This window comes from Diabrotica virgifera, chromosome 7 (assembly GCF_917563875.1).
Source record: "Diabrotica virgifera virgifera chromosome 7, PGI_DIABVI_V3a".
Classification (NCBI taxonomy): domain Eukaryota; kingdom Metazoa; phylum Arthropoda; class Insecta; order Coleoptera; family Chrysomelidae; genus Diabrotica; species Diabrotica virgifera.
This window is the reverse complement of record NC_065449.1, coordinates 2,614,483-2,638,244: the sequence shown is the minus strand read 5'-3', so window position 1 is coordinate 2,638,244 and position 23,762 is coordinate 2,614,483. Positions and strand designations below refer to the sequence as shown.

The following is a 23,762-nucleotide window of genomic DNA, read 5'->3' as shown; positions in this document are numbered from 1 at the left end:
ATTCTTCATAATTTGATTTTTTCTATCTTTTCCTCCCTATTAGGGTGGTTTTAGAAGAAACCAATAGCAGGAGTGAAGATTAACATTCTCAGCAAAATTCAGCTTGTTGGTATTATTTTTAGAGGTGTCATTCTTGCTTGGCGACTGAACTATTATACAATAATTGTATAATACAGTCGAACCCGCTTATTGGAATAGGCTTCGTGCCAAGCAAAAATATTCCTATAACCGGGATATTCTAATACCCGATCATTGATGGCTGGTAGAAATAAGTATACCTGCCTACATAGACCTACATCTCTGGAATAGACCTACATAATAATAGTACATACTATGTATGTACCTACATTTACATTATATTTATATGATTTTAGGTCCTTTTATGTCAATGATACAGTAGTGTAACTTATTTTATTAAAAAACCAAATTACATTTTCTGTGCATAAATCCATTAATAAGCATGAAATGTGTGCAATATGTAAACATGTATATATTATCTTATTTAAAATGCATATGCCAAAATTACTTCTCCTTTAAGTTATACAAATTAGAAAAAATTACATTGAATTGGCCCTCCAGAAATCTTCTTATAATATTACAAACAGTTAGGACTTGCCAAATTGGATGGAATATCCACAAAATCGAAAAAATCTTCATCTTTTGCCTCATCTTTCACTTTAATATTGAGTTGGGTGGTTTCATTGTTTTGTTCTAAATCTTCAGTATCTTCGAAAACTGATAAATTATCGTCAAAAGAAACAACTGTTAAAAATATTCGTCCTTTATTTTGTCAAATTCTGTTTTGATGAATTGGCAGGCAAAAAACGGATTATTAAAATATTCAAACTCATGTTGGGTTTATGGACAGGGCGGTTATCAATAAAAGAGAACATTTCTATTCTTGTCTGCCATTGTATTGTCGAAGTCAATAAACCATTAACCAATTATAAACGAGAATAACTTGGAAATGTTTGGTGTCTCCTTGGATGCTTTTAAGAATCGGATTAAAAGAGCTTGACAGGTACTTTTTGTTTATTTGAACTGATTTGTGTAATAGATATAATATGTGTAATGGATAACTATTAATATTTCGTTTTTGTTTAATATGTAATTAAGATTTATTTTACTCTAGTTTAGTAGATATTACAGAGATTGATTTTATACTGTATGTGTTGTAATGGGGGTAATCCCGTATATAAATAAATAAATAAATAAAATTTATAATTGCAACGAGGTGGGTTGCAATAGAAATTTTTAGTTTTGTGAGACAAGTAAAAGTAGGTATTTTATGGCCTGTTGTATTTCGTAAAAGGGTCCAACTGGTGTGTAATAAAGTATTTATTATCTGAAAAATATAATAAACCAGACATAATTTTAATTTTTTTGGAAAATATGAATAAAAAGTTGTTCGCCCACTTGAATAATATTCGATTAAGCGATATTAATTCATTAAAATGTTTTCCTATAAGCGGATAAATTTATTAAGGAGTAAATAGAAACGTTTCGGGACCTCACATTTCTATTCCTTAAACCAGGATATTCCTATAACTAGTACTCTAATAAGCGGGTTCGACTGTAATAGTAATATGCTAAATCACATAATAATAATAATAATTTACCTGAGGAGTATCAGCAACTATATTGGCTGGAATCTGACCTGCTGCCTGCATAGCTTTGTACTGAAGAGGTGTAATGTGCTCAAAACCTGGAGGAGGCACATCCCAATATAGAGATGGTTTACGTCTTCTGGAATAACCAGAAGAATGTTTATTATTTCTTGGAGATGGAGAACGAGACCTCCTTCTTCCACGGCTTCTTGATCTGGATCTACGCCTATGCTCTCTAGAACGTGATCTTTTCCTTCTATCCTTTTCATTTCTTTCCCTGCTACGATCTCTCTCTTTAGAATCTAAATAAAAAATAAAAGGTATATGGACTAGGAAAGATGGTTATGAAACTAGGGCACTGAATTAAAAGCAAATACAGCTACTAAACTTTCCTGTGGTTTTTCGGCTACATATTTTCAAGTTTATAGTTGATAGTAGTTAGAAAACATCTTTAAGTGCCTTAGTGCATACTGTTGTCAATGTTTGGGCGAGTGAAATTGCCTATGAGAATGTGGAGTTTAATAGTCATGTTACAACGCAAGAAAAATAGGAAAAATGAGTTTGGATTAGAGATTAGATAAGGCGTAGAAAAACTCAAGGTGGGTCAAAACCAACGAAATGTCAATACGGATGGAATGGGCAAGAAGTGAATTTAATGCGGTCAAGATGAGAGTATAGTCAGGAAGGATAGAAGATAATCGCTATCTTAAGTAAATAAAAAAATTGATAGCGATAGTCAGGGTTGCCAGCTTGGGGTATTTTCCCATAATTTTGGAGTCATTTTAAAGCGTCTAGAGGAATTTTTCTAAGCAGAAATCATTGGTAGGGACAATTATGAGAGATTTTAAGGGGTCATGGTAAATTAAATTTGCGTATATACATAGAACTGTATATTACACTCTCATATAATCGAAGACGATAGGACCTATGAATTATTTCCAGGGCCTTCTGTTGATTAGTAGTATAATTTTGGTTTACTTTTCTCTACATTTGACTACTAATTTATTAAAATGCGACAAAAATTTAAATTCAAGGGGTTTGAGCTTTAATTTGAGGGAATTTTGGTTTCTAAGTAGGGGATTTATAAAATCACATCTGGGCAACTCTGGTGGTAGTTGTAGAAAAATTTTCCTGGCATGCTCTGTCTCTCTCTAGGACCTCTCACTTGTATGTTGGCCACAATCTCGCTTCACTGTTTGAATGGGACGGGGCCATTCCATCCGTATTGACAGTTTGTTGGTCAAAACGGCTGTTAAAGGAGATAGCAGTTGAATATCTCCATTCTTATATAAATTTTAGGAGATTATCTTACCAAAAGTTTCAAGAACTAGTTGAACATGAGCTTACAAAGTCTGAAGCATGGATGAGAAGCCCTATTTCGTCTCAAAAATAAGAGTAGAAGTAACATTACAATATCTTGCCACTGGTGATAGTTTACCTACCGTGCAGAATTTCTACAGACTCCCAAAAAACACACAAATAGTGGATAAGCAGCAAGCAAACTAGCCGGTTTATCAACTTCTAGCAAGCGCTTGCCGACAAATACAAGTACATGTACTTGTTGGGCATTTTTTAGTAGCAAGTGCACTTTAGTGTTGTTTACACATGGCAAGTTTATGGCCACAAGTACTTTTAGCCAGTAAACTTGCTAAGTGTAAATAAAGCTTATAATATTGTTCTAAAGCTATTTCTTGAATGAAGCTTTTAAACTGAATTCTCAGAACCATAAAAAGATAGGAATTATAATAGTACCTACTTTGTACCTGATTGGTCTATAAAACATGGATAAATACTATTTTTCCAGTGTTATACTTTATGTGACGTTATACATACCTTTTTCTTCTCCCATTTTTCCGGTACTAAACTTGCTTTTTACTAGATTAAAGACTTTTTACACCAAAAAATCACAATAATTAATTATTTTGGCGATATATAAATTATATTTTGACAGATTGGCTTTTTTCACAAAATGGATGCTTTTCAGTCTTTTCAGTTTCAGAACAAAATCCCCTAAAGCGAGGTAAGTATTGCCAACTTTTACGGAAGATTTTTCCTCAAGTTTACGAAAAATTCCTTCCCCTATATTTCAAAACATTATTAAAGAAAAATTAACTTACATAACAAAGCATAAAGAGTATGGCCTAAAAACATAAATCATTTAACAAATACTTTAAAAATACGTCAAAGTAATATTAATATTATTTATTTATTTTTTTAATTACACATTTTTTTGTTATGCAACTTTCAATGCTCATCTTGAACTACATCTGCAATGAACACTGTGTTGCATACTTGGTAGGGTAGAGAACATGTAGAGAACTGTCAACTTGTTGTTATTTCTCTATGGTGCAACTGCAACCTAACCTCACTTTTTCAACTGACTGACAGTGACAGTTGTTTGTAAACTTGAATTTGATTGTTTAGTGATTATTAGTGTTTGTTTAGTTAGTATTGATTACTTTATTGAATTGTGATTGTGATGGCTTCTAGAGGAGGAACTAAATGTGCATATTTTAATTGTTCCTCGAAAACGGGCCAAGGAATATCTCTTTTTTGTTTTCCAAAGGACCAGCAGAGGTAAGTTTTCAATTTGTTTAGCAACACATTAATGGACCGTTTTTTATTTTTTATTTATAACGTTATTCATCTGTATTTTTCTCAAACCCCAATTTAATACCATAGAAATGAATTTTTGTTTTCATTATAGCTTAGAACCACGGTTCTTAGACATTACTACGGTTGCCTAAATCGACTAACCAATGAACATTAAGGGTGAGATTACGTCACGAGAGTTTACTGTCATTTGAATCGTAATATGATTTTTTTCGAATCCTGAGAAAACTAAGTATTTTAGAAAAATTTAAACGCAGGATGCAAGATTACATTATTACCGAGTGAGGAAAGCCCCTTAGAATAAACAAGCAGATTCTATTGAATGAAATATTTGAAATTAAATATCACACTTCTCTTTTATTTTCAGCCCTGTAACTTATTAAAATAAACATTATAGAAGTTTTCAGGGACTTATATTATAGACGGGTAGGTAGCCCTCGGTAATAATGTAGTCTTTCATTCTGAGTTTAAATTTTTCAAAAATATTTATTAGTTTTCTCAGGATTGGATAAAAATGAATACAATTAAAACACATTGAGAATTTTGACATGCGTCAAAGTTTTGCATTCTCAATGTAAAATTCTGAACTGTTGAATTCCAGCTTCCCTAATAATTATTTTACATCAAAAAACATTAGAAACTATTTGAAGAGGATTGAAATCTGTATTGGAAATAACTGTTAAAATTGGTCTACGCTACGTAATTAAACATATTCCAAAATTTTGTAAAAATGTAATACATTTTAGTTTTCAGCCCAAACTTAGGCCACACACAATGCAATAATGTTCACATTTTTGAACTGTCAATATTTTTATTTTATCATCTATTGTACAAAAACAATACAGTTGATAAGATACCCTCAGTTGCGGAAAAAGAATTAATAATAAAGATTTTTTTATTCAGTCAATGGTGTGAGCACTGTCAGTTAAATAGTAACGTGTGGCCTTACTTTTAAGGTAGAATTCCGCACCAAGCGACCGAGACAGGAGACCGCGACAGGCGACAGATAGGCGAGGTCTCCCCACGACTGCTCTCAATGCAATTATATCAGGGTAGTTCTGTAGCCCGCGACCGAGACCAGCGACCAACTATAGCCTATCGCGACCTATCTGTCGCCTATCGCGGTCTCCTGTCTCGGTCGCTTGGTGCGGAATTCTACCTTTACACGCATACCTATTGTGGCAAATGTATCATATTTTTCAAAATTTTGGAATGCATTTAAATCGTAGAACAATTTTAACTTCTGATTTTAATAGATTTTAATTCTCTACAAGTATTCTCTCATGACTTTTGATGTAGAATAATTAGGGAAGCAGGAATTCAACAATTCAGAACTTTACATTGAGTTTCCTATGGCCCTTTTTACGATTCGCCACCCGGTATAAGATAAAATGTGTACTATTTGTCTTATTATTTCATAATAACACAAATCATACACATATATACACAATAACGCACATTCAATGATCGAAAATAATTTAAAAATATGGGAATGTAAACTCTTGTGACGTAAAGTCAAAAATATAAGTCTCCCCACCACCGTCGGACAAGACAACCGTAATAAAGTCTAATAACCGTGGCTTAGAACAGTGTTTTTCAATCTTTTTGATTTTGCGACCCCTTTACAAGTTGAAATATTCTGGCGACCCCCTGGTGTTATAGAAAGCCAAAGAAATAATTTAATTAAAAACTACATACGTTAGGTAATAATTGTTTCCTATTTTGATACATTTATCTTTTATTCACGCAGGCCAAAAAGCCAACATTTTGCTTTGCAGTTTGACGAATCTACAGCTGTTTCCGACTGTGCACAATTTGCAATATTCGTGCGCTTTGAAGCAGGTGGAATATCATGGAAGAAATCTTATTTTGCAAAGCACTTCCTACAAGCACTACTGGCCAGTGTTTGTACGATATGTTTTTAGAAAGCACTTGCAACTACAATATTGATTAGGAAAAATATATCGCTATTTGAGTGATGATGTTAAAGCTACGAGTGGCAAAAATAGCGGACTCGTTGCAAAATAAAATCGATAATGCCAACCATATCCTGGACACACTGTTTTCTTCATCGACAGGCTCTAAGGTAGTACCATCTGATATAAATATGCTCAAGGAGGTAATAAAAATTGTAAATTCTATCAAAGAATTGTTTGTGAAGCTATGGACTCGCTTCATCAAAATCTCCTTTATCATCCAGAGGTCAGACCATTTTGCTATCCAAGAGAAAGGTGTTGACAAGAGTTCTGGAACTGAGAGCTGAATTGTTACTGTTCTTTCAAGATGCAAAATCTAAATATGCTTACGGTTTTTCTGACCCTATTGGCTCCTGAAATTAGCATTTTGGCAGGTCTTTTTAGCAACCTTAACAATGTGAACAAGAACCTTCAAGGAAGAGAAGAGAATATTTTAACAGCTAAAGATAAAGTAAAAGCCTTTCACGCAAAAATTTGTTTGTGGTCAACCTCTCTGCAAAACAAAATATTTGAGTCTTTTATATGTGTTCAGAAGATTGATGAAGATAATGCAACAGACCAAAGTTTTGCTGTATCGGTTCACATTCCTTGCATTATACAGAGCTTGCATAATTTACAACTTTTGACATACTTTCCAGAGTTGCACCTGACAATAGGTGTAGCTGGATTCTAAACCCTTTGTTGGACACATCAATAGGTCTGACTAATGTCAACAAAAAAATGAAAGAGTGTTTTCTAGATTTAGCTGCTGATGGTATGCTTACAATGGAATTTCATTCGCAAAGTGTTGCATTCTCAATATCCAGAGCTGGCAAGGGAAGCTCTTAAATTATTAGTGCAATTCGCCACTTCATACTTGTGTGAACTGACATTTTCTTCAATGGTAGACATTAAAACTAAAATTCACACTAAAATTGTGTTTTAAGAACCTCAACTTTTTTTTTCAGTCGACAACCCCTTAACTAACCGACAGATTGAAAAACACTGGCTTAGAAAATCACATTGATTTTTTTTATTTGCTAACAATACCTATTGGAAGATTTAATAAAATGTAATGTTTTTCCACCTTTCAATATTAAACTTATTAATCCTAATAATTGATATATCGTCGTCCTAATCTGTAAACTGAGTAACTCCATAATTTTCTGAAAATAAGCTCACTGCCATCTGTTTCAAAACAATCACTCCTTACTTATCGTTTAAAAAACGTACACATGCATATTTTTACCAGATGAGTAAATAGTGATAATGATGTTAAGTCAAAAATCATCGACTTCCAGGCAGTCAGTGAAAGGATATGCAAGTTGAGAATTTGCACCCACTTCTTCAACCTAACAATGATAAACATTCACTGTCCAACAGAAGATCAAGAGCAATATACAAAGGAAAGCTTTTACCAACAGCTGGAGATAGTATATGATAATGCGCCAAAAAATGACATTAAGATTATAATGGGTGATATTAATGCTAAAATAGGCAAGGAACCGCAGTTCTATGGCACAATAGGAAAACACTCTCTGCACAATGAAACAAGCGAGAATGGGGAGTTTTTGATAAATTTTGCCACCAGTAAAAACATGGTTATAAGTTTCACATACTTCCCACATAAAGACATACACAAAATGACATGGATTTCACCAGATGGAACCACAACCAATCAAATTGACCATGTGCTGATAGACAAAAGGGCAGCCAGTAGTATCTCCGATGTGAGAACACAACGAGGAGCATGCTGTGGATCAGACCATCTTTTAGTATAAACCAAATTTAGATGCAGAGTTAACAGGATAAGAAACGAAATACAACAAAGAACAAACAAACTGGACCAGGAAAAACTGAAGATTCAGGAATGTAAAGAGAAGTTCGAACAAGAAGTTGCAAATGAGTTAAGGACGCTAGAACTGCATTCCATAGAGGGCAAATGGACTAATATCAAAACAGCAGTACTGACAGCAGCAGCGTCCACCCTGGGAAACAAGAGAAAGGAGAGAAGAGCAGCATGGTTTGATGACGAGTGCAGACAAGCAATAGAGGAAAGAAATGAAGCATACAAAATGTACATAACAAGAAGAACACAGGAAAGACGAACATTATTTGAAGTCGCAAGACAGAAAGCAGACAAGACATGTAGGAATAAAAAGAGAGCCTATGAAAATGGACAAATAGAAAAAATGGAAGAAAATTTCAAAAACAACGAAATTAGAGGGGCTTACGAATACCTAAAAAAGATAAAAAGTGGGTATAAACCTCAAACAAGTCTATGTAAAGATGAAAATGGGCAAATAATCAGTGACCAACAGAAAGTCACAGAAACCTGGAAGCATTATTTTCAGATACTACTTGGGACTCAAGTAGACATGGAAGATGAAATGGGTATGATCTACGTAGAAGAGAATGGAGTAGAAGCTCCAACCATAGAGGAAGTTCTCGAAGCCATTAAGACCCAGAAAAACAATAAAGCTCCGGGAGTTGACGAAATACCAGCAGAACTATATAAGGTAGGTGGCGACCACCTAGTAAATCACATCCACGCTCTCATCAAAGACTTATGGCAAGAAGAGAAAATACCCGACGACTGGAAGAAAAGTATAGTATGCCCGATCTATAAAAAAGGAGACAAACTCCAGTGTAAAAACTACTGTGGAATCTCTGTACTATGTACAGCATATAAAGTCCTCACATATATTATAAACCAGCGGCTCCAACCACTAGCAGAAAATATTATTGGAGAGTATCAGACGGGCTTCCGACGGGGAAGATCGACACTGGATCAAATATTTACAGTCAAACAGATCTTGAGCAAAGCATGGGAACACGATGTTGATGTACACAACGTGTTTGTAGACTTCAAACAGGCATACGACTCAGTCAAAAGGAACAAACTATACTATATATTGGCTGAATTGGCAATACCACACAAGCTAATAAGACTCATTAAAGCCACAATGGATGAAACTCAGGCATGTGTACGAATACAAAACCACCGGACAGACTTTTTCAATATTTCACAGGTACTAAAGCAGGGAGATGGGCTGGCCCCAACATTGTTTAACCTGGCACTGGAGTATGCGGTAGGCAAATGCAAACTGGACGAGGAAATCAACTGGCCGCTTATACTGATGATATTAATATTATGAGTAGAACATCAACAGGAGCACAGGAAACAGACGAGAAGAAATATAGTCCCACAAAACATTATACGTGAAGATGACATTGAAACGGTTGGAAAGTTTATATACCTGGGAGTAGAAATATATGCCGACGGATCAGAAGATGGAGAAATACGGAAGGGAATAACGCAGGCAAACAGAGCTTATTTTGCCCTCTCCCATATATTTCGGTCTAAAAGTGTCCACCGAAATACAAAGATGAGAATCTATAAAACCTTAATTCAACCAATAACATGCTATGGCAGTGAAGCCTGGGTCCTGAAAGAAACATCCAAAAACAAACTCGACACATTCGAAAGGAAAGTACTTAGGAGAATACTAGGACCTGTGAGGGAAAACGGAATCTTCAGAAGTCGATACAACAACGAGCTTTATCAACTTTATAAGGAAACGCCCCTGTCAGACTTCATTAGGATACAAAGATTGCAATGGGTCGGACATGTGATAAGAATGGGGAAGGATAGGCTACCAAAACGAGCACTGAATGCTAGAATGCAAGGAAAGAGACCGGTAGGGAAGCCACAAAAGCGCTGGGAAGACACAGTAAACAGCGACGCACAAGCCCTTTTAGGAGTCTGTGTATGAAGAAGAGCAGAAACAGACAGGCAAGGGTGGAGGCAAAAAATAAAGGAGGCCAAGGCTCAATTTGGGCTGTAGTGCCGTAGAAGAAGAAGAAGAGTAAATAGTGACCTCGTCGTATACACTGTATCTCCCTTGTCGCCAAATTTAGTACGAACAATTCGTAACTCCCTAATTTGTCATCCCACACGACAAGAAAAAGTTGGTGGTAAGTAATATTAAATACTTATTAAACAATATTCACAACAGTATTGGAACTCTGAGGATCTCATTGCTTTCTTTATATATGAACATGATTTAAGAAAAAGTTGTGACTGGCTAATTGACATCCAGTCTACGCCATAAAAAACAATACCTACATGATGAAATATTTTCAGGATGGAAATGTGGTTGCGAGCCTGTAATAGGGAAGATTTACTGGATAAATCTTGTGAAGCATTGTCCAAAAACTTCAAGCTATGCGAAAAGCATTTTGCAGAGCCCTGTTTTGTAGGAACGGGAAAAAAGCGAAAACATATTATGTCTGATGCTGTTCCTACACTATTTGCTCATATAGATGATGATAAAGAACCAATAAGAAAACATATTATTTTAAGAGGTAAGCATTCAGGTAATATGTAATGTCTGTGTCAATATGTAAACAATATGACAAACTACTTAATTTGTTTGCGTTATAAAATTAATAAATTTGAATAGAAATATTTTTTGTTGTGAATGATCATAGAAAAAATCGTTTATACAACTTGCATTTAATTATCATTATGAAGCTCGTTTAAACAATTTTTTTAAACAAATTCAAAAAATTAATTTTTTCAATTCGTTCAATTTTCTTAGATTTTTTGGGTAAGCAAAAAAGGTCTCTTGTGATTTTTCTCTAAAATTTATTTTTGTTGAGTTATACGCGATTATTTGAAAAACGTGAAAATCGCCATTTTCAAGGCGTAACAACTCGGTTAAAAATTATTACTATGAAAGTTAGAAAGTGACTAAATAAAAGTTTAAAGTTCACCCTAGAGAGAGGATCCTGAAGAAATTTTGTCGTTATTTTATTACTAAGCTGTTATTTTTAATTATTAACAATGAGCGCTAACTGCATATATATAGAGTGTGCGAAAGAGATGCACCATTCCGGCCATCTAATGGTGCATCTCACTTGCACTCACATTGTCGGCCGCCTCACTTAATCGCTCATGGTTAACAAGTAAAAATAACAGCTCATTAATAAAATAATGACAAAATTTCTTCAGGGTCATGTAAAGGGGACTTTCAACTTTGATTCAGTCACTTTTTGACTTTCATAATAATTTTTTTAACCGAGTTATTAAGCCTTGATGGCTATTTTCGCGTTTTTCAATTTTTAGATCGAGTATAACTCAACAACAGTCAATTTTAGAGAAAAATTACTAGAGACCTTTTTGGCCTATAATGACCCAAAGAATCTAAAAAAAATTGATTTTTTGAATTTGTTTAAAAAAATTGTTTAAACAATTTTCCACCGCGCACCTCCCGGAACTCTGTGTATTTGTTATAAGGAAGTTTTTTAAGTTTTTAAGGGAGTTTTTGCAACAAAATCGAATCGGAATATGTTACCTAACGGGGGCGACGATACAGCCTGGACTATAATTCCTAGATTCCGGTCTCCAGTTACGTCATGCGATGCGCGAACTCGGACGTATTTGCGCTACGGGAAGATCCTATTTTGTTATTTATAGTATCATGACTTATATACAGTCCGGCTAATTTACTTACCGTTGCACGTCATTATCTACGCCAGAGATCTGAGTCGACATAGTTGCCAAAGTATAAAAAAATGCTGAATCCATTTTAAATCAAATAGATCACATAATTATTGTAAACGTGGATTATTCGCGGTGTGCAAGTACACGGAAGGGATACGTAAAACGATCGTGCGCGAATAGCGGAGAAAACTTTCTTAAATAATTCATATTGTCAATTGAAATTGTCAAATTGACGTACATTTCATATCTATTGTCATTGAAGAAGAAAAATTATATGTTACTCCACAATATTGATATGCTTTTTCTCATGAGGATCGTTCAGTGCGTCACAGTTTTTCGATTTCTTTCTAACACATTAAATTGTATGTGACAGAAAAAACGCATGTCTCTGATTACATTTCGTCAGTGACATTTATAACATTTATTCTAGTTGTCAATAGATGGCGCTATAATCGAAAAAAAATTATTTACTAATCATATAATATATCTACGAATATAATCTGTACAATTTATAAGACTATACAAATAAAAGAAAATACCATTTTATAAATGCAATAAACAGAATTGATTTGTTTTTATGCCAAATTGTAAATAAAATGTGACAACTACTGTCAGATTTAACTAAAATGTCATGTTAGAATAAATGTCATAAATGTGTATTATCACGGACTTACCTTTTTTTCTATCATTTGTGACACACTGAAAAATGCTCATGAAAAGAAGCATATGATATGCAATTATTATATAAAGGTAAATTTAATTAATTGTATTTTGCTTGCAGTACTGCATTTTAATAACTAATTTTATTTACTACATACAATTGTTTACGTTTTATTTAATAACATAACCTGAATCTGATTTTTTCTTCTTATTTCTTTGGGCTATGGCCTCTGCAATAAAGTTGCAGAGCGTAGAAATAGGTGTCGCTTTGCCGAACTTGCATGGTCCCAATACAACAAAACAAATTAATATTCAATGTAAATAAGTAAAAACTTAAATAGCGAAATAGAGAACAAGAATTAAGTTATAATCTTGAGATTTGCAGTGTATAAGCGTTTTTGCACTGCATTGTTAATAATTAAAAAACGGCTCCGAACTCTTTCTGAATTTAGAAAGAATTCTTTCTAATATTATTTGACACACCTCGTATAAAATTAACAAACTTGGATAACTGATGTTTGTATCTTGAGGTTTAGACCATGCACAGATTTTTATTAAGAATAACTTTTTTCCTAAAATTATTAATAAAAGAGTTATTACACATGTCTAATAAATAAAAATGATGTTCGGAATCGGTAATTTAGGAAAATTTCAGAATTTTTTTTTTCAAGTAGAAGGCTGTTATTGCTTATTTGAATATGGTTTTTAATTACAAATAACTTTTCATAATAAAATTTTTTGATATTTTGAAATATAAAGGTAGTTTGCTCTTGAGCGAAATTCAGATTTTTTGACATACCTCGTATACTGTTGACAAAATTTGATATCTGATGATTATTGCATCTTAGGTTTTAGACTATGCAGAGCACTTTATAAAGAATTACTTTTTTTCGTAAAATTGATATTAAAAAAGTTTCCTATGTGGTTCCAAGTTACGCAGACACCCTGTATATTCGTATTATGAATAACCTTGGGAATTTGCCCCATTACTTTGACTACGGTCAGATAATAAAGAGAAATGACAGCCTATCTCACTCACGAAGACTTTAACCAATCATTTGTTAACACCATACCTGAATGTCACAAATAAAATAATCGAACGAGGCTTACTCGGCAATGGCAATATGTCAAAAGTAATACAGATGACGATGACAGTTGATGACAGACAGTTTGTTTTCAATTAATTTCAATATCTTTTTGTTTTTTATTTTGTTTTCCACGCTTTCCACGTGTTTTTACTGGTTTACAGTAGTTGTCAGTTACAGCTTTTATTTTTATGTTATCTTTAACTTTCGCTTGTAGTTTTTCTTAGTAATTTTAATTTAAGTTAATTCCTTAATTTTTAAAGTTTATTTTTATTTACCTACCTTATTTTTTAAAGTTTAGATTTAGTTACCCTTAGATTAAAGAAAACCCTCTATGGGTTCTTAAATCTATGTAGTTACCTTATTATGGGAAAGACTTTGTGTGTTGTAGTTGTAGTGTAAAAAAACTAAACATGGTGTTTTATTGTTGTGTACCCTTGTGTAAAAATTACGGAAAAACAGCACAACTCCATAGGTTTCCCATTGATGATGAGGTAAGTTGTCACTGAAACTCGAATTATTAACCTATTATCTTGTTCTAAATTGAGGCGCTCAGAGCAATAGTCATTTAGCCAAATATAGAGGTGGGTTGTGTAGACCCTTGTTAATCCGAAGATTTAATGTTGCTGCCTTTATTGATATCTTCTTCTTTTGCCCTTTAATTCGTCCAATTTTGAACATAGGCTTCCCCCAGTTTCCTCCATTCACTTCTGTTTAGTGCTTTCTGTTTCCAGTGCGTTCCTCTTATCTTTTTAATGTCGTCTCCCCATCTCATCTGGGGTCGTCCTCTTGCTCTCTTTCCTGTCCATGGTCTCCATTGTTGTATCGTGGTATTCCACCTATTGTCTGTTTGTCTAGCGTTATGACCTGCGAAGCTCCATTTTAGCCTAGCTATATGTTGTCCTGCGTCTTTGACTTTTGTTTTATTTCTTACCCAGTTGTTTTGCTTTTTGTCTGTTAATTTTACTCCTAACATTGCTCTCTCCGTGGCTCTTTGTGTCTTCATTATTTTATCCATGTTTGTTTTGGTCAAGGTCCATGTTTGGCAGGCGTATGTTAGAATTGGGAGTATGGACTGGTCAGACACTCTTGTTTTTAAGTATTTTTGTATTTTTTTTATTCTTTAGGACCCATTTTAATTTCCCAAATTCTGCCCAGGCTAATCTGACCCTTCTTTTTACCTCCGCTGTTTGGTTTGCCTTATTCGTTTTTATTATCTGTCCCAAATATATATAATCATTAACTGCTTCTATTGTGATGTCGTTTAGTATTACGTTTCTATTATCTTGTGTGTTTGTCATTGTTTTTGTTTTGGCAAAATTCATTTTTAGACCTATTTGTTCGGATTCATTTGTTAGTTCGGTTAGCATGGTTTGTAGTTCTTCAAAACTTGTTGCTATTACTACTACATTCTCGTGCATATCTTAGGTGGTTTAGTTCTCTTTTCTTTCATTTCTTCATTAATCTTATTAATTTCCGATTCTTCCTTTGCTACTTGTTTTTTTATAGTTTTCCCTTAAAGTCTGTCTATTCTTCTGCATTTTGTCTTATTCTGCTACGGTCAATAGCCGTTGGTTTTCTTCTAGCTTTCTGCGTCTCTAGTTTGCTTATTTCTATTGTGGCTCGTAGCATGTGTTGGTCCCTGCCAGTTGAGAAATTATTAAGTGCAGTTACGTCTTCGAAGATGTGTTTATTTTGGCAGAGGAAGTAGTCCATTTCATTTTTTGTCACCTCATTTGGGGAGACCCGTGTCCATTTTCGGTAGTAAGAGTTTGGAGTTCGGTTTCGAAGACCCATGTCCATTTTTTATTGATATTATAATCTAAAAATGCTCAATTTTTGGCTTAGGCCACTGTTACTCCAAGCGTCTCAATTAATAAACAATAATATTTTAATAATATGGTTTTATATATTGCAGTTATGTCAAATTTGGATTGCCAAAATTAATGGCCAGAAATTGGCTGGAAAAACTCTGACGCACATTCGAAAATCATATAGAATATGCGATTTGCACTTTTCCGAAAGTACAAAAATTCCTGATGGTAAAGGTAGACGAGGATCAACCATAAAGTTCGGAAGCATACCATCTCTACATTTACAATCTACCACTATAGGTTAGTTGCCTCTTTATAAAAATACAATTAATTCAGCTATTTGCCTGTTTGAATTTGGTTGAATCTTAAAACATGAAAATGGATAAAAGTAATGCTATAGATAGGATACATAGAACTTTATTTAAATAGGAAAACCTAAATAACCATACAATATAAACAAAACATACAATTTTTTTATTCTGGGTTTGTCAGTCTGATATATAATTAAGGCCATCAGTACATAATTCACAAATATTTTACGGCTATCCCTACTTTTTCTGTCTTTACACAGCAAATTACGTGTTGTAAAATTCACACTGGTATCAACTGGTATGGATATGTAAACTTTACTTGACAATGTCATCATTATCATTAACTTTAAAGATGGCTTTTGAATGTTCTTGGATAACTGTTACAGTGGAACCTCGATTATCCGTCAGGGCACCGGACCAAGGGTATGACGGATAATCGAAAAGACGGTTAACAGAACATTAAAAAAATTCAAAATTCATAGTACAGCTCTCAAATTTTATTTGTATGTTTTGTTTGACAATATAAGAGAGATTTGTGTTCGTACAATCTAATCAATTTGTCAGCTGTAGTCTGTGTCAGCTTCTGAATCTTCTTCTTCCGCCTCTGTTGCCATTTCAACGATTTCATCATCTGTCAACAATGGATAGCTTTTTGCGTCCTCATCACAAATTAACTATTCTTTTATGTCATATTTAGGTCACGAAAACCAAACAGTTAATTCATTCTGAAAATATGGTGATAGCAAAACTGTACATTTCAGCGAATTTCACTTTACTTGGCCTATCGACTTATCGCAATGCTCAAACAAAATGAATTTATGACTCATTTTTTACTTCTGTAGTAAATACAACTTATATACGGACCCTGACGGTTAACAGAGGTGACGGTTAATGGAGAGACGGATAATCGAGGTTCCACTGTACTTGTATAATTAATTGCCTTAATTAATAATTCAGTTAATTAATATGATTATTTCATTCATAGGAGATTCTGTCTCTGTCCAATAGAAAGCTACAGAAATCTAAATTAAATCGATAATTTTTGATAATTTCCCGTCATCAAGTATATTATGTCAGATGCCCTTCGTTGCTACGAAAACATACATTCAGTGACATTAATGACAAATTAATGTTTTAAAAATTATAAAAGTGATGACTTTCAACCGTGAAATATTTATAACAACTGTGTGTTTAATTGTACTAATTTGTACTTACATAAATAAATTACAATAAAATTTTGGTTTTGAACATTTTTATTCATGAAATAATCGCAACAAATTGCACTCAATCTCTAAAATTAATATAGAATTTTTGCCCTCGTGACACTTTGAAGTAATTTCACTCACCTTCACCTCGTGAAATTAAAACTGTCAAAGTGACACTCGGGAAAAATTCAATACTTTTAGAGCTCTTGTGCAATTACTACTGATTATTTCATTCATAGGAGATTCTGACCAATAGAAAGCTACCTAAATCTAAATTAAATCGATAATTTTTGATAATTTCCCGTCTTCAAGTATATTATGTCAGATGTCCTTCGTTGCTACGAAAAATACATTCAGTGACATTAATGACCATTAATGTGTTAAAAATTATAAAAGTGATGACTTTCAACCGTCAAATTAATATTTATAACAACTGTGTGTTTAATTGTACTAATTTGTACTTACATAAATAAATTACAATAAAATTTTGGTGTTTTATTCATGAAATAATCGCAACAAATTGCACTCAATCTCTAAAATTAATATAGAATTTTAGAGTAATACACACAGCAGGTGAGAATAGGTTGTTTTAATTCATGTGACATCAGGAGTACCCCAAGGAGCTCACTGTTCACCTTTGTTATTTAATATATTTGTGAACGATATATCAGAATGTTTTAATAATTGCGATTTCCTGATGTTTGCAGATGATTTGAAATTATTTAAATCCGTAGATTCAAATGTTGATGTATCATTAATTCAAGAAGATTTAGACCGGTTGAGTATTTGGTGTGAGAATAATATTTTGCATTTAAATGTTGCTAAATGCTGTTATATAAGCATTTTTAGAGGTAATAAAAAATATGGTACTTCTTACACAATTAATGAAAATGAATTGTCTTATGTTAAAACAATACAAGACTTAGGAGTCACATTTGATGAGCATTTGCGTTTTGTGCAACATATAAATAATGTTACAGTAAATGCATTAAAATCTTTGGGCTTTATCATTCGCAACTGTCTGAGACTATCTGTATGGGCTTTAAGAACGGTATATTATGCTTTGGTTGTATCTAAAGTGGAATATGCATCTATTGTATGGTCTCCACAATACTAAGCTCATTCTACTATGTTGGAGAGATTGCAGAATAAATTTTTGAGATATTGTGCATGCAAATTAAACATATGCATTACTAATCATGATTATACCTATATTTTAAAAACACTCAACATGAATTTATTAAAAACTCGACGAGATAACTCTGATTTAGTATTTGTGTTTAAATTAATAAATGGTTTAATTTGTTGTTCCGAACTTCTCCAATCTATTAATTTATATGTTCCCTCCAGAAGTCTCAGACATGTTGATTTGTTTTATATACCTTTTCATCGAACAAACTATGGTATGCATTCGCCCATTGAGCGAACACTAAAAATTATAAATGAGAATAACTTTGAAATGTTTGGTGTCTCCTTGGCTGCTTTTAAGAATCGGATTAAAAGAGCTTGACAGGAACTTTTTTGTTTATTTTAACTGATTTGTGTAATAGATGTAATATCGATGGCTTAGTGTGAAAACCTCGTATCTCATTAAATAACAATTTTACAGGAGAGGCAAAAAACTGATATTCTGCATAATATAACCTAAAAATAAAAATTGCGTTACGTATTTTTAATTCGAGCACATTGAGACAAATATCTGATATTGGCACAGAGCTAAAAGTGTTAAATGTTGCTATTAAATTGGAAATACAAATATTAACTATGAAAAACACGTAAATATCCCTGCAGTGTATAGAGCCTTTGCCCAAGTAACTATGATAACCTCGTATATCTTGATATACGTGTTTTTCATCTCAAATGGGGTTGTGTTTATTATTATTTAGGTATGAGGTTTTCATTTTTCATAGCTTATTGCACACCTCCAAATACTAGGCCGATACAATACAAATCTTTTGATTTAAGGTTCATAAAATGTTCCTATATGCCGGACTACCTTTTGTTGTTCACAAAAAACATTTCTGCAAGTCGAATCTCTCAAACAAACACTCCAAATTAAGTACCAAATTCTTGGTTATAAATATAGGTACGTGGTATTCACACTAAATCAAGAGAGAAATTGATATACATAGTAGTAATAGTCTAGTGTATTTGGAATTTTTCTAACAGTTGTAAATCGTGAGATACAAGGTTTTCAAACTAAAACCACCAAAATGTCATTTTCGAAAAAAATGAGATACGAGGTTTTCACACAAAGCCGTCGATATGTGTAATGGATAACTATTAATATTTCGTTTTTGTTTAATGTGTAATTAAGATTTATTTTACTCTAGTCAGAGATTGATTTTATACAGTATGTTTTGTAATGGGGGTAATCCCGTATATAAATAAATAAATAAATAATTTCCAGAGTCAAACAATTTTATAGCTATGTGAAATGTTGTTCTGACGCTATTTCCTTGTGGTATTTTTATAATGAACTATTTTTAATAGGAAATAAGCCCCAATTTTACTAAAAAAATGATAATTAAATCGGAACGTTTCTTCCTCTGTTGGGCTGTTATCTTTCTCTCTTTTGTCCATGCTTCCATGCCATCGAGCTGCATTTCTGATTCTTGCAACCTCATCTCACTAATTTGTTTTACAGATTGTAAATAAATTGGGAGGTTAAATAAAAAACCTGGGCTATACTCAAAAAACGAAATAGTTAGCAGAAAATTGTTGTACGAAATGTTACTTATTTCTTACTAAAATAACAGTATAATTATAAAATTATAGAATTATACACATAAAATGGTATAATTTTACACGCCACTGAAATTACTCTTTCTGCTCAAATTACGTAATAGGGCTTTTCACTCACAGTCATTTGTTTCGAGCTTCTGTCATATGTCGTATAATCCGTGTATATTAATATTATACACAGATTATATAACATATGACAGAAGCTCGAAACAAATGACAATCGATGAAAAGCCCTATAATGCACGAACTTTGACATGAATCACTGACAACTATTTCATTATCTGACCATAGAGCTTTTCACTCACAGTCATCGAACTTATGTCATATGTCGTATAATCCGTGTATATTAATATTATACACATATTATACAATATATGACAGAAGCTCGAAACAAATGACAATCGATGAAAAGCCCTATATGTAAATTTATGATACGTTAATCAGTAATAGAATTTTCTTATTAAATGATCGAAGTATATTACACTAATGTAATAAATATGTAAATAGTTTATAACAACTGTTTTATCTGAAACCACAAATAAATACACGAATATTTAGAAAAAAAATTATGTAACTTTTTTAATACATATATCCTTTTCCTTAGATATACAGGGTGTCCCGAAAAGATTGGTCATAAATGATACCACAGATTCTGGAGTCAAAAATAAGTTGATTGAACCTCACTTACCTATATGCAATAATGCACACAAAAAAAGTTACAGCTCTTTGAAGTTACAAAATGAATATCGATTTTTTTTTCATATATCGAAAAGTCTTAGAGATTTTTTATTGAAAATGGACATGGGGTATTCTTATGGCAGCAGCATCTTAAAAAAAATTAAAGTGAAATTTGTGCACCCCATAAAAATGTTATGGGGGTTTTGTTCCCTTAAACCCCTCGAAATTTTGTGTACGTTCTCATTAAATTATTATTGTGGCATCATTAGTTAAACACAATATTTTTAAAAATTTTTGTCTCTTAGTACTTTTTCGATACGCCAGTGTTTATCGAGATATTCTGAATATTTGTCGAATCCACCACATATTTGTACGATTAGAGACCTGTTAATAATCTGAAAAATTTATAATTTACATTATTAGGTATATTTTGAAAAAGAAGCCACATCTCGATAAAAGCTGACTTATCAAAAAAAACTAAGAGGCAAAAAAGTTTCAAAAACACTGTGTTTAACTAATGGTACCTCAATTATAGTTAAATTGGAACGTACACAAACATTTGGGGGTTTAAAGGAACAAAACCCCTATAAAATTTTTATGTAAACATATTAAAAAAGAAGCCGCATCTCGATAAAAACTGGCTTGTTGAAAAAATACTGAGAGGCAAAAACGTTGTGTTTAACTAATAGTCGAGGAAATGAAGCTGAAAAAATGGCAAAACCTCGCAATTTTTTGTCCAGCATCGATTTGTACAAAAAGGCTATAGCGGGATAAGATGGTCAAAATTGCACCAGGCTCGATTCAGTTTTGGGTTTAGCCATTCGAAAATATATAATTGAAAACTCACTCAGCCAAATTTTCAAGTCCCTAGGTGCTCCGGGGGGTCCGCTATGGAAAAAAACGTGCTTTTTTGAAAACATTTTTTTCCAGACGCTGTATTGCTGCAAAAAAATCTGAAAAAATTAATGAATTCTTATCTTAACAACACAAAGCTGTCTGATTTTTTTCAGATTTTTAGCTTTAAAATTGAGCGCAGGAAAAAATTTTGAAATTTTCAAAAAATTTTTAGGTTATGTTATAATTTTTTCGCCAACTTTAAAATATTTTTGTTTTATGTATTTTTGTCCATTCTTTCGAATGGCATAGGCCATATTATCATTTTCGACGTGGAAAATACCTAAGAATCGAAAAAACTGTTTTTTCTTGGCATTTTCTGAAGTTTTTGACTCATACTCAACAACACACAGCTTAATTAATTACCATTTACATTTTTATATGTATTGTTACATTTACAATCAAAATCAGCTATTAGAACTTATTTTTTTCCTACAGCATGCTCAAAAACCCCGTTTTTCGGCGTTTTTACTAAATAGCCTCAGAAATCAGTAAAAAAAATCATTGTTTTAACGTTTAAAATATTAAAATTTTGTTGTTCTCGATAGAATGTAATACAATTAATACCTAAATAAATTATTTTTTTGAATTTCATATATAATAATATCATCCCATTAAGGGTACCCTGCCATAGGCTTATAAAAAAAAATCAATAAATTAATTTTGTTAACGTTTTAACGTTTAAAAAATAAAATTTTTGTAGTATTCGATACAAAATGTTGTCCCTTTATAAAAATGCTTGTTGCGGTTGTGATTTTCAAAGCGCGCTAAGGTTAAAAAAAGCTCGGCACTTTGGTGCCGTAAGCAAGGAATCGCTTCTAGCCACGTTTTTGGAAAAAACTGAGGATAAACCAGTCCTCAAGTACCCGCCGTCGAAGCCACTAACTACTTACGTAATAAAAATATTTTTAAAATAATAAAATATGAAATTCTACGGTTTCGTTTTGATTAAAAAATAACAGGATCCCCAGGAGCTAGGTGCTTTAAAAAAAACGTGTTTTTTTGAAAAAAAATATTTTTAGACGCTGTATTGCTACAAAAAATCTGAAAAAATTAATGAAGGCGTATCTTAACAATACAAAGCACCCTGATTTTTTTCAGATTTTTAGCTTTAAAATTGAGCACAGGAAAAAATTTAGAAATTTTCAAAAAAAATTTAGGTTATGTTCCATAATAATTTTCAAAAATCCATCAATATCGACATTGTGCCGCATTTCAAAAGTATAATTTTAATGTTGTTCTGAAGCTATTTCCTTTGGCATTTTTATGATTAACAATTTATATGGGAAATTTTAATAAATAATTATGTAATTTTGAAGACTACATAATAATATATCAACTAGCGGGCTATAGTTTCAGTAACTAAACAGAATGTCACTGAAGATGATCTGACTAGATACAAAATGTTCTGATGTTTTTTTATAATCTATTTGGATGACTTTTTTAAAAGTTTTTTAATAGAACTTTATACCATTATACAAACCGAAGTTTTTTTATTTCTGTGTAAGTTTTTTAATTATGATACACAGCCAATCACTGGGACTTTACTATAATTTGGTTATTCGAAAGGTTATTCAATTCTCTATTCAGTAGTATAAACATTACCATTAGAAAGGGCTAAGTTTTCAATCTAATAGCACATAAAATAATATCAAAAATATTACTTTACATCCCACCAGATTGAAATAATGGAAACATTACCCTTATTATTTATACAGAGTGACTAAATTTTTTTAAATAAATTAATTTACAAAAAAAAAATGTATGTAATTTATTTAATTCAAAATATATTTTACTTTCAGAAAACGGAAAAAAATGTTTGTTAGAAAAATAAACATTTCTTTTCGCTTAAATAAAATGTTCAAACTTCCAAGAGGCAGGTGGCTAGCAGGAGATGGCTTGAACATTGAATTTAAGTGAAAAGCAATGTTTATATCTCAAACATTTTCTTCTGTTTTCTAACAGCAGTAAAATATATTTTGAAGTAAATACATTACTTAAATTCTTCTTTTTATGTCAATTAATTGAATTCAAATTTTTTTTGGTCATCCTGTATAAATAATTGTGTTAGTGTTTATATTAATGAGTTACCCTGAAGAGGCTTAAGCCTAAACGGGGATTAAATAACATGTCTTGATTGATTAATGAATAGAGAACTGAATATCCTTTGAAATGAGTTGATACACGACCCATATTGTCATTTAAAAAAATAATCGATTACGTCATCACGCCCAGATGGATGACATCACTCGTATCACACGACCCGTTTCGGTATTTTTCCAAAAGTCGCCAGTACGAAATAACGAATTTATTTCTTTCTTTGCACCATGCTGTATATTAATTTGAATTTTGTAATTTCATGATTGTGTAGTAACTTTTTAATAATTAATTTATTAATCCCTTTAAACACTCTGCACTCTTTAGGTTGCACTATTTAATAAATTAAGTAATTCAAATAATTTAATAATTATTTATTTAAATAATAATTCCTCATTAACGTTTAATAAAAATATTTTTTTTTTATTTTTTTTTATTTTTTAATCAAAACGAAACCGTAGATTTTCATATTTTATTATTTTCAGAAAATGCCAAAAAAAAAACAGTTTTTTCGATTTTTAGGTATTTTCCACGTCGAAAATGATAATGATGCCTATGCCATTCGAAAGAATGGAAAAAAATACACAAA

General features: G+C 32.3%; 2 protein-coding genes across 3 annotated transcripts in view; one reads left to right on the top strand and one right to left on the bottom strand.

Annotated features, from left to right (window-relative positions):
* The window catches only part of LOC114328730 (splicing factor U2AF 50 kDa subunit), a 28,880-nt gene extending 25,217 nt beyond the window's left edge, over window positions 1-3,663 (bottom strand). Inside the window, exons 1-2 of the mRNA XM_028277673.2 lie at window positions 3,441-3,663; window positions 1,620-1,909 (exon numbers count right to left, since the gene is read on the bottom strand). Of these exons, the coding sequence (XP_028133474.1) occupies window positions 1,620-1,909; window positions 3,441-3,456 (306 nt within the window). The 5' untranslated portion in view covers window positions 3,457-3,663. The remainder of the gene's footprint in view (window positions 1-1,619; window positions 1,910-3,440) is intronic.
* A 361-nt stretch (window positions 3,664-4,024) lies between these two features.
* Window positions 4,025-23,762, top strand: part of LOC126888366 (uncharacterized) — a 135,652-nt gene continuing 115,914 nt past the window's right edge. Inside the window, exons 1-2 of one of the 2 annotated variants that reach the window (XM_050656558.1) lie at window positions 4,025-4,184; window positions 10,323-10,543. In XM_050656558.1, the coding sequence (XP_050512515.1) occupies window positions 4,087-4,184; window positions 10,323-10,543 (319 nt within the window). In that variant the 5' untranslated portion in view covers window positions 4,025-4,086. Of the gene's footprint in view, window positions 4,185-10,322; window positions 10,544-13,507; window positions 13,924-15,347; window positions 15,544-23,762 lie in introns of those variants that run through there. The other variant, XM_050656564.1, reaches the window with a different exon arrangement.